This window comes from Schistocerca serialis, chromosome 1, assembly GCF_023864345.2.
Source record: "Schistocerca serialis cubense isolate TAMUIC-IGC-003099 chromosome 1, iqSchSeri2.2, whole genome shotgun sequence".
Taxonomy (NCBI): Eukaryota; Metazoa; Arthropoda; class Insecta; order Orthoptera; family Acrididae; genus Schistocerca; species Schistocerca serialis.
This window is the reverse complement of record NC_064638.1, coordinates 841402977-841419517: the sequence shown is the minus strand read 5'-3', so window position 1 is coordinate 841419517 and position 16541 is coordinate 841402977. Positions and strand designations below refer to the sequence as shown.

The window sequence follows — 16541 nt, the reverse complement described above, 5'->3', positions numbered from 1 at the left end:
ATCCAAGAACATGAATTGATAGTACTTAGCAGCTGAACAAACAGCTTAAGGTCATAGAATGAAGGCTTCCACGGCAGGTGTTGTCATCACTTAACCTTTCCGGGCTGAGATGCCGTGGTCCATACATGAAACTCTTCCCTGACGTCTCGCCTCCGACTGCGGAAGGCATCCTCCGAGGATAAGCGGCGAACTGCAAAGAGAGTGCGAGTCAGGGGAGAGTTTTATGTATGGACAACGGCATCTCAGCCCGGAAGTTAAGTGAAAACAGCTTAAGGGTTAATGATAAAGAGTCTCGAAAAAATAAAGTTTCAAATAGCTGCAGTACAAGCGTTTAATTAAGACTTACAGGTCCAGACCAATCAAGAATAATTCTTAGCAGCTGCAACAAATGACTTACAGCTCAGAGAGAAGTGTTAACCATGGCGAAGCCATTTCAGGTAATATAATTTCACATACGGTGTTGATTAAGAAACATGCTTCCTCGGCAATAACACCAGTTTACAAGGAACTCCTAACAAAAGTAAGGACCCTTAGTAGCACTTACGAAACACTGTTGTAACAGAATTAACGAACGGGGGCCATGTAACGACTTTACAATCGGTGGCAAGAATTACATAAGTTAATTACTATTTTTGAGAATCTTAGGCATAAACAAGTAGAGCTCTGCAGCCTCAATGGCCGCGCACAACATCTGCTTAAACATACACTAAAGCCCGGCTCTAGTCGGCGTCACGTATGTTTATGCAAGCGGCTAGTTCGGAAAATATCAAATAACAAGCAATGAAGACTTGATTTAATCAGCTGGACAGCTGTCTTCGAAAAATACATACAGATGATCAGCCAGAACATTACGTCCATCGACCTGTTATCGACATAAACACGTCGAGGCGACAGCAGTGTCACCTGATGAGTAATGACAGCTAGTCAGACGCACGCATGGTGCATATTGTATCAGAGAGCGTACTGTCCGTGTATATAACGGGGAAGGCGCGTGATCTATCTGAGTTTGACGGAGGATAGACTGTGATGGCCCGGAGGCTCGGCACGAGCATTTCAGAAACTGTACAAGTCGTCGGGTGTGCGAGGAGTGCTGTGGTAAGTATCTTTGACACTTGGCGAAACACGTCCGGACGTAGTGACGTTGGGCAGCCACCCCTCATTACAGATGTCTGACGTCCCACTGGTAAAGCAGGACAAGCGGCGAACTGTGGCGTATATAACATCAGGCGTTAATGCTGGCAAAGTACAAATGTTCATTGCAACGAACACTCCTAACGATGGGCCTCCGCAGCCGACGGCCCACGGATGCGCCAATGCTAACCTTAAGACATCGGCAAATATGACTGAAATGAGCAGTGGCCATCGGCACTGGACGTTGACGCAGTGGTAGTGCGTTGCATGGTCCGTTGAATCCCGATACCATCTTCACAATGCCGATGGGTGGGTTTGGGGGGCGTGAATCCGACGTCTTCCTTAACACCTGTACTGCAGGACGGAGACAAGTTGGCGGCGGCTCCATTATGCTCTGGTGAATATTCACATGGGCATCCATCCCATTTAAGAGAATTATGGAATTTGTGTGTGTAGGTGTGCTGCCATCTACCTACAGCCACCTACAAACGCCTCATTACTTACATGCCACGACGTGCCGCCGCTGTTGTCCGTGGACATACCGACTGTTACGTAGGTGGTCATAATGTTCTGGCTGATCAGTGTACATTTCCTACAGGCGTATTACAGAATCGTTCGGTGAATGTCGCCAGATCGATAAAAGCATACACTGAGGTCCCTGACAAATAATGGACAAAATATTGGGTTATCTGTCTTGTAAAACACACACAGAGATATGTTAATTTTAAACTGAAAATCATTGAGATACTGCAGTTCCTGCGTTATTCAGAATTACGATGGATCGTAATTTTGAACAACACAGGCAATGCAATATCGTGTTTATTCAGTGACACGGGACAAGCGACTCTCGATTAAAATGCATCCGCTGTAAGTTACTATACATAATGAAAGTACGAGTGCAGGTTGTAGATGCATGCTTGATGACATTTGGGTCGGGCCGTCAGCGTGCTCGTTCATTGTCGTCTTTCCATTATACAGGGTGGTCCATTGATCGTGACCGGGTCAAATATTTCACGAAATAAGTGACAAACGAAAAAACTACAAAGAACGAAACTTTTCTAGCTTGAAGGGGGAAACCAGATGGCGCTATGGTTGACCCGCTAGATGGCGCTGCCATAGGTCAAACGGATATCAACTGCGTTTTTCTAAATAGGAACCCCCATTTTTAATTACATATTCGTGTAGTACGTAAAGAAATATGAATGTTTTAGTTGGACCACATTTTTCGCTTTGTGATAGATGGCTCTGTAATAGTCACAAACATATGCCTCACAACTTTAGACGAACAGTTGGTAACAGATAGGTTTTTTAAATTAAGATACAGAACGTAGATACGTTTGAACATTTTATTTCGGTTGTTGCAATGTGATACATGTACCTTTGTGAACTTATCATATCTGAGAACGCATGCTGTTACAGCGTGATTACCTGTAAATACCACATTAATGCAATAATGAATTTTTCACTCTGCAGCGGAATGTGCTTTGATATGAAACTTCCTGGCAGACCAAAAACTGTGCGCCGGACCGAGATTCGAACTCGGGACCTTTGCCGTTCACAGGCAATTTCTCTCTAGGTTCGCAGGAGAGCTTCTGTGGGGTTTGGAAGGTAGGATACGAGGTACTGGAAGAACTGAAGCTGTGAGGAAGGGTCATGAGTCGTGCTTGGGTATCTCAGTCGGAGTCCAAGAAAGTGAAATGTGAGAAATAGTTCGTGCACTCACAAATTTTTGTACATTGATAGGAGGGGGTGCCATGAACAACATACTAGAAATCCTGACTGATGGGGCTGAGCGTGGGAGTGAGGGTGCGTTTGAAGGTCACTTTTGTATATTTCTCTTGAATAACTCCAAATCTACGCAGCCTAGCGAAAACGTATCACAGTACAAAATTTAACTAACCTAAATTTCCTTCGAAAAGGTTCTGTTCATTTTTTCTGTAGGGGTAATAGTATGCGCGTATCGAGCGAGAGAATATGAAAATCTAGCGTGTGGTTTTTGAAGACAAGATATTGTACTGGGGGCTGCATAAAACGACCCTAAACAGTCTTTTGAAATCAATTTAATCTTTTCGAGACATTCTGTACAACATGTTGCATTCCGTAAGCGTGTGTTATTCGTCGAAATTTATTTTCGAAGGCGACAAAAAAAATGATTTTAACGGAAAAGATATTGTGCAAAGATCAGTTAATGCAGAGAAACAACCTTTTGTAAAGAAAGAAGTTGATTGCCTGTAACCTTTGATGTGAGTCAGTGCTCGTACGTGCAGGTCTTCCTGCGGGCGGCGAGCCTTCCTCAGCGCCACCAGAGGACGCCTGCGGCCCGGACCGCGGCGGCTGCGAGCACGTGTGTACCGACGTGGAGGGACGCGCCGTCTGCTCCTGCTACCGCGGCTTCCTGCTCTCCGATGGCGCCTGCACCGGTCAGTGGGCCTTTACACACTACTCCACCACGCATTATGAATTCCTATAGCGTCTATATCAACCATTTGTTACACACGAGCCGCAACCATTGATATTGCCTCCGGTTTAACAGATATTTAAAAAAAAAAGAAAAAGAAACCACGGTATGAATTTATTCCAATCTTCTATTGCTCTGTCTCCTCATTCCCCTTCTGTCCAACTCTTTCTCCCCCTTCTCTGTCCCTCTCCTCCTCCCCCACCCTCACATTGTCCAACTCGTATTCCCTCCTCTCTCTCCACCTCCACCTCTCTCCTACTTGTGAACAGCTCCTCCTTCGCTCTTTCTGTCTGTTCACCTCCTTCTCTCTCCAAGTTATCTACACTACCCCAATAGGAAGCTGGTGGTTTTTACTCCATCGAAATTTATTTTCACATCGTAACTAATACGTGTACCAAATTTGGTTGAAATCGTTCCAGGGGTTTACGATGAGCTTCCTACTCATGACTTTGCCCATATACAAAGCGAAATATGTGTCACATGTATTTAACGTGTTTTACCCTTATTTGTACGCGTATTTCATCTGCATTTATAATGAATTTCGAAGTGCTGTTTTACAATGAATTCTCCAAAGAAACTTTTACGGGCATGAGTGTTTAAATACAGAGATATGTACATAGGCAGAATAAGGCGCTGCGATCGGCAACGTCTATATAAGACAACAAGTGTCTGGCGCATTTGTTAGATCGGTTACTGCTGCTGCAACGGCAGGTTATCAAGATTTCAAATCAAATGGCTCTAAGCACAATGGGACTCAACATCTCAGGTCAGCAATCCCCTAGATTTAGAACTACTGAAACCTAACTAACGTAAGGACATCACACACATCCATACCCGAGGCAGGATTCGAACCTGCAAGCGTAGCAGCCGCATGGTTCAGGACTGAAGAACCTAGAACCGCTCGACCACAGCAGCCGGCTATCAAGATTTAAGTGAGACTCAGTATCTTCGAGGCAGCGATGTATTGGCGATTTTCCCGTATGACCATTTCACAAGTGTGCGGTGAATGCCAGGATCCGGTAAAACATCAAATCTCCGACGTCGCTGGGGCTGGAAAAGAATCCTCCAAGAACAGGACCAACGATGATCGTAAATAATCGTTCAACGTGTCGGAAGTGCAACCCTTCCGCAAACTGCTGCAGATTTCAATGCTGGGCCACAGTATTTCCGAAGCAGCGATTAAGTAGGGATTTTCCCGTATGAATATTTCACAAGTGTGTGGTGAGTATCAGGAATCAGGTACCATATCAAATCTCCGACAAGCCTGTTGGTAGAAAAGCATCCTCCAAGAACGGAACCAACGACAACCGCAAAGAATCGATCAACGCGACAGAAGTGCAACACTTCCGCAAATTGCTGCAGATTTCAGTGCAGGGCCATCGACAAGTGTCAGCGTGCGTCAACGAAACATTATCGATATGGGCTTTCGGAGGCGAAGGCCCACACGTGTACCCTTGATAACCTGCACGACACAAAGCTTTAGGCCCCACCTGGGTCCGACGACACGGACACTGCATTGTTAATGACTGGAAACATGTTGCCTGGTGGCACGAGTCTCGTTTAAATTGTATCGAGCGGATGGACGCGTACGGGTTTGGAGACAACCTCATGAGTCCATGGACCCTGCATGTCAGCAGGGAGTTCTTCAGTCTGGTGGAGGCTCTGCAGTGGTGCGTGGCGTGTGCAGTTGGAGTGATGCGGGACCCCTGATGCGTCTAGATACGACTCTGTGACAGATCACACGTACGTAAACATCCTGTCTGATCGCCTGCATCCATTCATGTCCACTGTGCATTCCAACGGACTTGGACAATTCCAGCAGGATAATGCGACACTCCACACGTCCAGAATTGCTAAGCCGGCGGGTGTGGCCGAGCGTTCCTAGGCGCTTCAGTCTGGAACCGCGCGACCGCTATGGTCGCAGGTTCGAATCCTGCCTCGGGCATGTATGTGTGATGTCCTTAGGTTAGTTAGGTTTAAGTAGTTCTAAGTTCTAGGGGACTGATGACCTCAGATGTTAAGTCCCATAGTGCTCAGAGGCATTTGAACCATTTAGCCAGAATTGCTACAGTGTGGCTCCAGAAACACTCTTGTGAACTTAAACATTTCCGATGGTCACCAAACTCCCCAGACTTGAATATTACTGAGCACATCTGGGATGCCTTGCAACGTGCTGTTGAGAAGAGATCCCCACGCCCCCGTACTCTTACTGATTTATCGACAGCCCTGCAGGATTCATGATTTCAGTTTCCTCCGGTACTACTCCAGACATTAGTCGTGTCCATGCTACGTCGTGTTGCGGCACTTCTGCGTGCTCGCAGCGGCTCTTTAAGATATTAGGCAGGTGTACCGGTACCAGTTTCTTTGGCTCTTCAGTGTACTTTCACGTAGTTCGATGTTGATGATCTCCTATCCTCTGAACTATGTGTCGTACAATGATATAATTTAGCAGGTACATCCATTGGCATATGTGGCTTTCGTTTGCAAAATTTGTTGTATATAGATAGTAGTAAAGAAGTAATAAATTAAAACGTCATGCGTGATGTAGCACTTTTTCACACATATCAGTATTTACGTCATATGTCCTGAAATATGTGTCGCACAATTATATATATGTGTGGGTACATTCAGCGACATTTACTAACGGAAGAACATCCCAACGTCAAGAAATAAATAATGTATAGTACTGAAATTTCGGTAACACATTTGTCTGTGTAACATACTTCAGTGATTAACGTTGCAGGATCACAGTCTAATGTAGGTGCGAGAAAAATCACTGGAAATGTAAAATTCTGGTACATTAATAACCTATGTAACCGAAAATGTTGAATGCAAGTTTGCAAATGTGCATGCATTGTGTCAGTTTGTGAGATAGAGTTCCATTCCTGTCGCACTTGGCCAGTCAAAACAGGAATGGATAATGCTGGTTGTAGATAACGATGCTCGTTTGGGCACAGATCTGGTGATGAAGCAGGTCATGGCAACATGTCGCCACTCTGTGGAGCATGTTGCACATTGGTTACAATAGTGGTATAAAGGCGAGTTTTATTCTGTTGGAAAACATCCCTGGAATGCTGTTCAGGAATAGCAATACAATGGGTAGAATCACCAGAGTGACGTACGCTTTCGCAGCCAGGGAAAGTGCGATAACAACCAGAGTGCTCTTACTGCCATACGAAAGCTCATCCCACAACGTAAGTCCAGTGTGATAGCACGCAAACATGTTTGTTGCACGTCCTCAACAGGCCTTCTTTTAACCAACCTACGGCTATCACTGGCGGCGAGGCAGAAGCAGCTTTCATTTGAAACTCCAATGAGCTCTCGCTTGACACCACTGAGGTCGGTAATGGTGGAGGCTTGGGGTCAGTGGAATGCACACTACAGGGTTTGGAGCTGTCCTTGAAGTAGCCGTTTTGTAACAGTCCGTTGCGTCACTGTAGTGCCGATTGCTGCTACTGATACAGCACAGAGCGCCACAGCCATACGACGAAAACGACGATCTTCCCTCTATGTATGCCACGTGGCCATCCGGAGCGCAGTCTTTCTGCAAGATCTTTGTGCAGTATCGCGGAAGGAACATTCAGATTCTCGTAGCATTTTTATACGAGCCCGTTCAGAATCAGTGAGCCGTTGAGACGTGCCTTCGTCGTCTTAAACGCATTCTTGATCGACATCAACTCACAACGTTCAATCTCGAAGGTAACTAACACTGAAAACCTTCACAGCGCCTATTTAAAGCAAACTTCATTTGCATCCTCGTACTGTCGCTTCTAGCGTCAGCATTATGAGCAAAATTCGGATAGACATCAGCTTTCACATGTAGACACACGCTTAATAAATTTCGTTTATCTCGCAGAACTCTTTCTTGATGCCGCTTTTTTTAATTTTTTATTTTTTTGCGTCGGTGTATGTGGATACTGTCTTCGAAAAGAGTTAGTAGCAAAGGAGTAATATAGTTAAAGGTTATACTTGATGCGGCAGTTTTTCACGCATCTCGGTGTTTATGACGTCATATTTCCTGACCTAAATGCCGTCCAATAATGTACCTTTGTTGATACGTTCAGTGGTACATGTGGACACTGTCTGAAATAAAGGGCGTCGCGGATACAGTCAGTAATACAGAAGTAGTAAATTAAAACGTCGTGTTTCATGCAGCAGTTTTACTGCATCAACAGCGAAAATGTCGTAAGCTACAAACTTCTTTCGTTACGTCATTTTCTGAGGATTGGCAGTGAGGAAAATTTTCGTAAAGGTTTGATGTCATGTGTAAAGTTCGCTGCAAGTCACTAAGTGCTCCCATTCTCTGATACTGGATGAATAAAGCATGGATATTCGGGTCTCGTCGGCTGCAGTCCTTATTCATCCCCACGCATTTGATAGGTAGGTACGTATAGAGTAGCCAATGTGATTGTGGTTCACCATTCCAAATTTCATCCAAATCCATCCAGCCGTTTCATCTGAAGGAGTAAAACACACATACACAAACTTCCGCTTTTATTATATATATCACACGTTGCTCCACAAGTCAGTAAAGGCAATAAATAAGATCAAACAATTTTAATGAGATTTGATTAGTTGTTAATCATCCATTTTCTTTAATATGATTTCTACATGTTGCCAAGGTTGTTTCGAGCACGTTGCATAAGTGTCGCTGGAAAGCCCTTAAACATGTTCCATACAGTCCCCATGTATCCGCATGTGATTTCCATAATTTTGGAGTCCTGAAAAATATATTTGTGGCCGTCGACTCACTAGAACGTCTGAATACAATAATGGTTTAATAGCCAACCGCAGATATTTTCCATGAAGCCATTGGTCGTTTGTCTCACACTGGGACAAATGTATTAAGAAGCACCGCGATTATTTTTCAAATAATAAACAGTTTACTTACTTTTTTCCACCTGCCTCTTTTTCATTTGACTTCCCTTATATGTAGTAACTTTTCAAGATTTTAATGGTATGTTATTTTGCAGCTCAAGAGTCAAGTGCCTAAGGCTAGCTTTACGGAAACATTCTACTTTGTCACGGCGCAGAGTGGAATGAAATTTTTACTTTATGATTCATCGATGTTTTAGTCTAGAAGTGGGGCTAGCTAGTTTTCTTCGTCTCTTCATTTTGCAGTGAAAACCGGTTAAGATAAAATTTTCTGCAATTCGCCATGATGGAGTTCACATTTATTCTCTTTCTTAGCTGTTGGATTATTTGATCAATAGTAGTAAGAGTTCCTGCAAGTCCTTTCCTTTTTCATCTCCAGTCTCTTCGAGCACTTCTACTTTCTTAAGGAGTACTTTCATGACTCACTGATTGCTCTTGTATCTAGTGAAGTAATATTCCGTTACCTATCCTCTCCATACCTTACGTTTAATGAGACATAAAGCTAAGCATGTAGTAAGGACCGTCACATCACAACTAGAATTCATCCCCAACATAGGAAAGATACATTAGTTCTCAATATCTTATCAGTATTGACGTTAGATATGAAACATAATCTCAGTCTGGACAAGGAAGCAAGAAGACAGCGGTGAACTTTCTCAATGAAACGTGGTGAAATTGACCTTAAATGATAAAGGGAAACACCTAACAAAACAGACGTAATGTTAAGTCTTGGCTATACACTATAAGATGCTCCAAATTACTGCCATATTTTAACTTTTCCACGGACATACACATTGTGGTGACCAGACAAGCGCTGATGTAATTGTGTAAGTGATAACCGAAGAAAAATATATGTCAGCTAACTTTATCATACCAGACACGTACTTCGAGCTAAATATGAACAAGGTAATGTACTTTTTTTAAACAGACACATTCCTTTGATTACCTGGAAATATTGCCTTGTGTTCTCATGCTGGCATTCCTTCGTGAAGCTATTTTTATATAAGATTCAACGTCAAAATGTATTTATTACGTTTCATTTGCGTTCACTGTATGGTACTCCGTCCAGTATAGTAGGCGATCAGTAATCAAAACAAGTAAAAAGTGGTGCGCTACTGCATTCAATCTTTGTGCCCCATAAGAAATGCGATGAGCATTGCTAGGTTGCCGTTTCAGGCGGTTCTCTCAGAACTACCCCCTGTAGATTTTTTTCCCACTTATACACCGTCCAGCCACATTAATGTGACCATCAGTCAAAAGACTGGATGATCTCCTTTCGTGGCGAGGATCGCTGCAGCCGTGCAGGAAGAGAGCCAGTGATGTTCTGGAAGGCGCCGACAGGGACGTGGAGCCATGTCGACTCCAGTGCCGTGGCCAGCTGCGCCAGGTTTCTCGACTGACGATCCATGACACGAACAGCCCGATCGAGGAGGTCCCACAGATTGTCCCACAGATATCGGGTTTCAACACGTGGAATTTCGTGGCCAGGGGAGTACGGTAAGACCATCTTAGTGCTCTTCGAACCACGCATGTACACTACGAGCTGTGCGACACGTTGCATTGTCCTGCTTGTAGATGCCATCGCGCAGTGGAAAAACAGACTGTATGTTGGGATGGACATGATCACCTAGGATAAATACATACTTGTGTTGATCAATTTTGCCTTCCGGAATAATGGTGTCAGCGAGGGAATCCCACAGAAACATTCCCGAGACCATAAAGTTGCCTCTCTGGCCTGGACCCTTCCCACGATTTTGCAGGCTGTTTGCTTTTAGATGTTTCACGTCGTACACGCCAGCGGATATCAGTCATCTGGAAAGGCCAGATGTCGCAATGAGTGCACGTCCAGGTGAGGTACTGGCGTGAAAATTCCAGCCTTCGCAGCCAATGAACAGCAGTCAGCATGGGTGCACGAACCAGGCGCCTGCTGCGGAGGTCTATACGCAGGAACGTTAAGCTGAATGGTTGTTGAGAAGACACTTGGTAGCCGCTTAGTCTGAGTGGTCATTGCTCAACAAAAGCCATCCTCACCCCTCACATCTGTGGTGCAGCACAGTTGCTTCAACGCCATGTTTGGATAGCCGGCCGGAGTGGCCGAGCGGTTCTAGGCGCTACAGTCTGGAACCGCGCGACCGCTACGGTCGCAGGTTCGAATCCTGCGTCGGGCATGGATGTGTGTGATGTCCTTAGGTTAGTTAGGTTTAAGTAGTTCTAAGTTCTAGGGGACTGATGACCACAGCAGTTAAGTCCCATAGTGCTCACAGACATTTGAACCATGTTTGGACAGCGCCATTTTGCCACGCACAGTTTACTGTAAACAAACAGGTACGCGAACAGCTTACCACTTATCCGTTTTGGAAATGCTTCATCTCCTGGCCCGAAAGTCAATAATCAAGTTCTTTTGGACGTCAGATAAATCGCTCTGTTTCCGTATCGTATTTCGACAACGAATGCACTGTTTAAAGCGCCAACCACCCCCACCCCCCACCCCCCGTCTCTGTATTCTATTAACTTACGATTTTTCACATCATATCTTTCTTGTTCTTTGATTCCGTTATGTCTCTTATTTTTGTTTTTCTTAAAATTTTTATTTCCTTGTTTCCCATTTTTCTCCAAACCGACCTTCAAACCTAAAAAGAACTTGGTACATAACTAGCCCATTAGTTTAATATTGGTGAATTATATAGGACCAATTAATTTCATTCGACTTAACTGCTTACAGTTTTCTGTTCTGTACTGTTATTTTACCGTTGGGAACCAGGGAGACCGTCTACACAGCCTTATTTCCTCTGAAAACTGTTACTATCGGACAGTGATCGACACTAGAAGAAATTTTAAAATGTTTCGCTGTACAGAACCAGTAATGGAACATCAGTGTTGTAAAGAACTCGTTGTGGCGTCTTCTCTCGCCGCAGCAATCTACGAGCTGCCAAAGGTGTTCGATTCTCTATGCCGCTGCGGAGTTGTTTAGACGGTAGGCTTCTCGTATGTGCCACATCACACTACGCTACCTATACTTCATCACCGGTCGGTGATGGGTTTGCTGAAAGTGTTTCCTAATAACTCAAATTGCCGACAGAGTCAGGGAGGTACCCACAGCCTTAAGAGACAATGGCGCGCTCCTTGCTGGCTCACTGGTTGGTATATGTGAGCCAGGGAGCGCCATTGTTCCCTTAATGAACTTTCTGTCTTAGCGCGCGCTCCTCTCTGCCGGCTATTGAGGCGGAAGGCGGTAGCCCGCACAAAGAACCTGCTGCGGCGTCTTTTCTCGCCACAGCAATCTACCAGCTGCCAAAGATGTCCGACTCTCTAGGCCGCTGCGGGTTTGTTTGGACTGTAGGCCTCTCGTACGTGCCCAGTGATTATGCAGCATGAATTGCAATTCATATTGTGTTTTAATGTGCTCGATGGAGATATTACACTGCGTCATTCATAACACGATGTTCTAATACGGAAATCCTGCCGTTATGTTTCTTGTAGTGTAACAACGTACGGCTGTATTATCCTTTTCCCTATACGTCAGAATCGCTTAAATCTCCTCACTGACGCTATAGCGTAACAGACAAGGTGCGTGGAGGAACGTCATCTCGGTTGATCAGTCGTGTTACTTGTCAGTACAGTCCGACCAAACCCTGTTATTTGTAAACGGTAGTTGAGCCATCAAGGGTAAGGAAGCCTCCCTAGAGCTTACAGTGGCCGAGACAGATTATGCGAGGACGCGTCTCTGCTGTCATCAGTACCTGGATCTCAGAGTACAGTATGTTTTGGGAATGGCTTCGTGTTCATCCTTTTTCTCTGTAGGAGAAAATGTTGAGAACCGTTCGTTACTATCGACTGCGACTCATTCGAGGACTTAGTCCCCCACATAGACGTTAGGTAGAGAAATGCAGTCTCTAGTATGGAATTGGTCGGCTGAACGAATAACATGAGCTTCCCAGCTAGACGTTATATCTTGTCGGTCGCTGAGGCTGAGGCTGATGCTGAAAAAACGAGCCAATCCTTGGCTCGAGATGGTGCAGTTAGGACAAAATTCGTCATTCCTGCGGTTCCTAGGGGGGAGAGAATAGATCGTACCATTTTTGTTGATTTGTCCTTGCTGGTGGAACCTGAAAAAGAGAAAGACATACTCTGGTGGGGATCAGTAAACGCATGGTTGGCCTGTGATGAGATTGTTGGCCCAGTCCTCGGATGAGCCGGTTGCCGGAGTGTCCCGCTTTCCCGTAGAACTTCTTGGCGATGGCGCGAAACCTGTCTCGGAGAGGCAGGATCCCGGTATCCTCGTGGAGTTGGCGCATCGAGAAGCGCCTCGGAAGATGCATGGCAGTCTTCAGAGCGGGCTTCTGTATCCGCTGCAGAGTCACAATGTGAGCATCTGCGGCTTTCCTCCAGACCACGGCCGCATACTCTGACAGTGGACGGATCGTTGTTAAGTATAGCGTGATGCCGTGTTGCGGTGGCAATGACCTGCGGGTTTAGCAGCGGATACAGGGTGCGAAGGCGTCCTATTGCTCTCCCTTTCACATCACGGATGTGATGCTTCCAGGTGAGCCGACTGTCTAGAGTGACTTCTAGATATTTCGCCGTTCCACTCCAAGGGATAGGTTCTCCCAGAATTTCGACTGGTGTAAGCCCTGGCGGCAGATGTCTTCGGGAGAAGCCAACTGCCTAGCTCTTCGTGGCGTTGAATTTCAGCCGCCATTTTGTTGCCCATGAGCCTAAGGCGTCGCACCCGCGTTGGAGGCGGTTTCTCAGCACTTGGGCGTTCATGCTTTTTTTTTTTTTTTTTTTTTTTTTGTGGTTTTAGGGCGCACAACTTCAATGGTCATTAGCGCCCTGACTACTCTAAGAATACACCGCGAGGCACAAGTTGACCACAACAACTAAAAGGGAAAACACGATAAAAGACAGACTGACAGGCATAGGATTAAAAAACAGCATCATCAAATGTCCTTAGCGAGGTTTGTCAAATTGATAAAACGAAGAACACGAGCAGCTGCTCGTGGGTCATCCGCTAAAATGGCATCGAAAGTATTTGGCAGGTTAAGATCGAGGCGCAGTGTGTTAAGATCTGGACAGGACATTAAAATGTGTCTAACCGTCAGCAAGTGCCCACATGGGCAGAACGGCGCCGGCGCAGCCGTCAGCAGATGGCGATGGCTGAACCGGCAGTGTCCAATTCTTAACCGGGCTAAAATGACCTCCTCCCGCCGAGAAGGGCGTGAGGAGGACGTCCAAGCCACGGGAAGAGGTTTTAAGGCCCGAAGCTTGTTGTCGGTAAGTGCAGCCCAATCGGCATGCCACAGAGATAAGATGCGCCGACAAATCACCCTGCTAAAATCGGACGAAGGGACGCAACAAAAAGCTGTCCGAGGCTGGAGGACCGCAGCCTTGGCCGCGGCATCTGCAGCTTCGTTCCCAGGGATACCGACATGGCCAGGAACCCACATAAAGCTAACTGGAGATCCGACGTCCACCAGCTGCTGAAGAGAGCGTTGGATCCGGTGTACGAAAGGGTGAACCGGGTACGGATCACTGAGGCTCTGGATGGCGCTCAGGGAATCTGAGTAGATGACATAAGCAGAATGTCGGTGGCGGCAGATGTAAAGAACAGCCTGGTAGAGGGCAAAGAGCTCAGCTGTGAAGACAGAACAATGGTCATGGAGCCGGTATTTGAAACTTTGTGCCTCGACAATAAAGGAACACCCGACCCCGTCATTGGTCTTAGAGCCATCTGTATAAATGAATGTCATGTCGATGAACTTTGAACGAAGTTCCAAAAAACGGGAGTGGTAGACCGAACCGGGGGTGACCTCTTTTGGGAGCGAGCGGAGGTCAAGGTGAACGCGGACCTGAGCCTGGAGCCAAGGTGGCGTGCGGCTCTCGCCCACTCGAAAGGTTGCAGGGAGTGAGAAATTAAGGTGTTGAAGGAGGCGACGAAAGCGAACTCCAGGGGGTAGCAGGGCAGAGACATACAACCCGTATTGACGGTCAAGAGAGTCGTCAAAAAAGGAACGATAAGACGGATGGTCGGGCATTGACAGTAGCCGACAGGCATACCGACAAAGCAGTATATCGCGCCGGTAGGTGAGTGGCAATTCGCCAGCGTCAGCATGAAGACTCTCTACGGGACTAGTATAAAATGCTCCGATCGCAAGTCGTAAACCCCGATGTTGTATGGAGTTGAGGCGGCGTAAGATGGATGGCCGTGCAGAGGAGTATACGAAGCTCCCATAATCCAGCTTGGAGCGGACGATCGACCGATATAGACGAAGTAGGACGGTTCGATCCGCTCCCCACGACAGACCACTGAGAACACGGAGGACATTTAAAGAACGGGTACAACGGGCGGCCAAATAGGACACATGTGGAGACCAGTTAAGTTTCCTGTCAAATGTAAGGCCTAAAAATTTGGTTGTCTCCACGATTGGGAGAGCAACGGGACCGAGTCGTAAGGACGGTGGGAGAAACTCTTTGTAGCGCCAGAAGTTAATACAGACCGTCTTCTCGGCAGAAAAACGGAAGCCATTGGCGACACTCCAGGAGTAAAGACGGTCAAGAGAACGCTGAAGACAGCGCTCCAGGACACGTGTACACTGCGCGCTGCAATAGATGGTAAAATCGTCCACGAAAAGGGAGCCTGATACATCAGCTGGGAGGCAATCCATTATTGGATTGATCGCGATGGCGAAGAGAGCGACGCTCAAGACTGAGCCCTGTGGCACCCCATTCTCCTGGCGAAAGGTGTCGGACAGGACAGAACCCACACGTACCCTGAACTGTCGATCCATTAAAAAGGAACGAATAAAAAGAGGAAGGCGACCGCGAAGGCCCCATGTATGCATGGTGCGGAGAATGCCCGCCTTCCAACAGGTGTCGTAAGCCTTCTCCAAATCAAAGAACACAGCCGCGGTCGGGCGCTTCCGCAAGAAGTTATTCATAATGAAGGTCGACAAGGTAACCAGATGGTCAACAGCAGAGCGGCGCCTACGAAATCCACATTGTACATTGGTAAGTAGGCGTCGAGACTCGAGCAGCCAAACCAATCGAGAGTTAACCATTCGCTCCATCACTTTACAGACACAGCTGGTAAGCGAGATAGGTCGATAACTGGAAGGCAAGTGCTTGTCCTTCCCCGGCTTAGGAATCGGGACAACAATAGACTCGCGCCAGCATGCGGGAACATGTCCCTCAATCCAGATGCGATTATATGTACGAAGAAGAAAACCTTTACCCGCAGGAGAAAGGTTCTTCAGCATCTGAATATGAATAGAATCTGGCCCTGGAGCAGAGGACCGTGATCGGCCAAGTGCGTTTTCGAGTTCCCGCATGGTGAATGGGGCATTATAACTTTCACAATTCGAGGAGCGGAAGTTAGGTGGCCTAGCCTCCTCTGCCTGTTTGCGGGGGAGGAAGGCAGGGTGGTAATGAGCGGAGCTCGAAACCTCTGCGAAAAAGCGGCCGAAGGCATTGGAGACAGCCTCAGGGGCTACAAGGACGTCATTCGCGACCTTCAAGCCAGAAACTGGTGAGTGGACCTTAGTGCCAGATAGCCGGCGCAGGCTACCCCAGACAACAGAAGAAGGAGTAAAACTGTTGAAGGTGCTTGTGAAAGCAGCCCAGCTGGCTTTCTTGCTTTCTTTAATAATACGACGACACTGAGCACGTAATCGTTTATAATTGATACAATTCGCCACTGTAGGGTGGCGTTTAAATGTGCGTAAAGCACGTCGACGAGCACGTAAAGCGTCTCTACATGCCGCGGTCCACCAGGGGACCGGTACGCGACGTGGAGAAGGAGGGTGAGGGATGGAATATTCAGCAGCAGCGAGAATGACTTCCGTGAGGTGTGCGACCTGACGATCGCAGCTTGTAAAGGTTTGATCCTGAAAGGTCGCCCTGGAAGAGAAGAGCCCCCAGTCTGCCTTGGAGATGGTCCAATGAGAGAAGCACGGAGAGGGGGTATGCTGCAGGAGTTGGATAACACACGGGAAGTGGTCGCTCGAATATGTATCAGAAAGTGCATACCACTCAAACCGGCGTGCAAGTTGGGGAGTACATATAGAGAGGTCTAAATGGG

General features: G+C 46.6%; 1 protein-coding gene across 1 annotated transcript in view; it reads left to right on the top strand.

Moving 5' to 3' along the window:
• The window catches only part of LOC126439053 (fibrillin-2-like), a 194513-nt gene that overhangs the window by 10536 nt on the left and 167436 nt on the right, over nucleotides 1–16541 (top strand). Inside the window, exon 2 of the mRNA XM_050090553.1 lies at nucleotides 3399–3551. Coding sequence (XP_049946510.1) covers nucleotides 3399–3551 — 153 coding nt within the window. The remainder of the gene's footprint in view (nucleotides 1–3398; nucleotides 3552–16541) is intronic.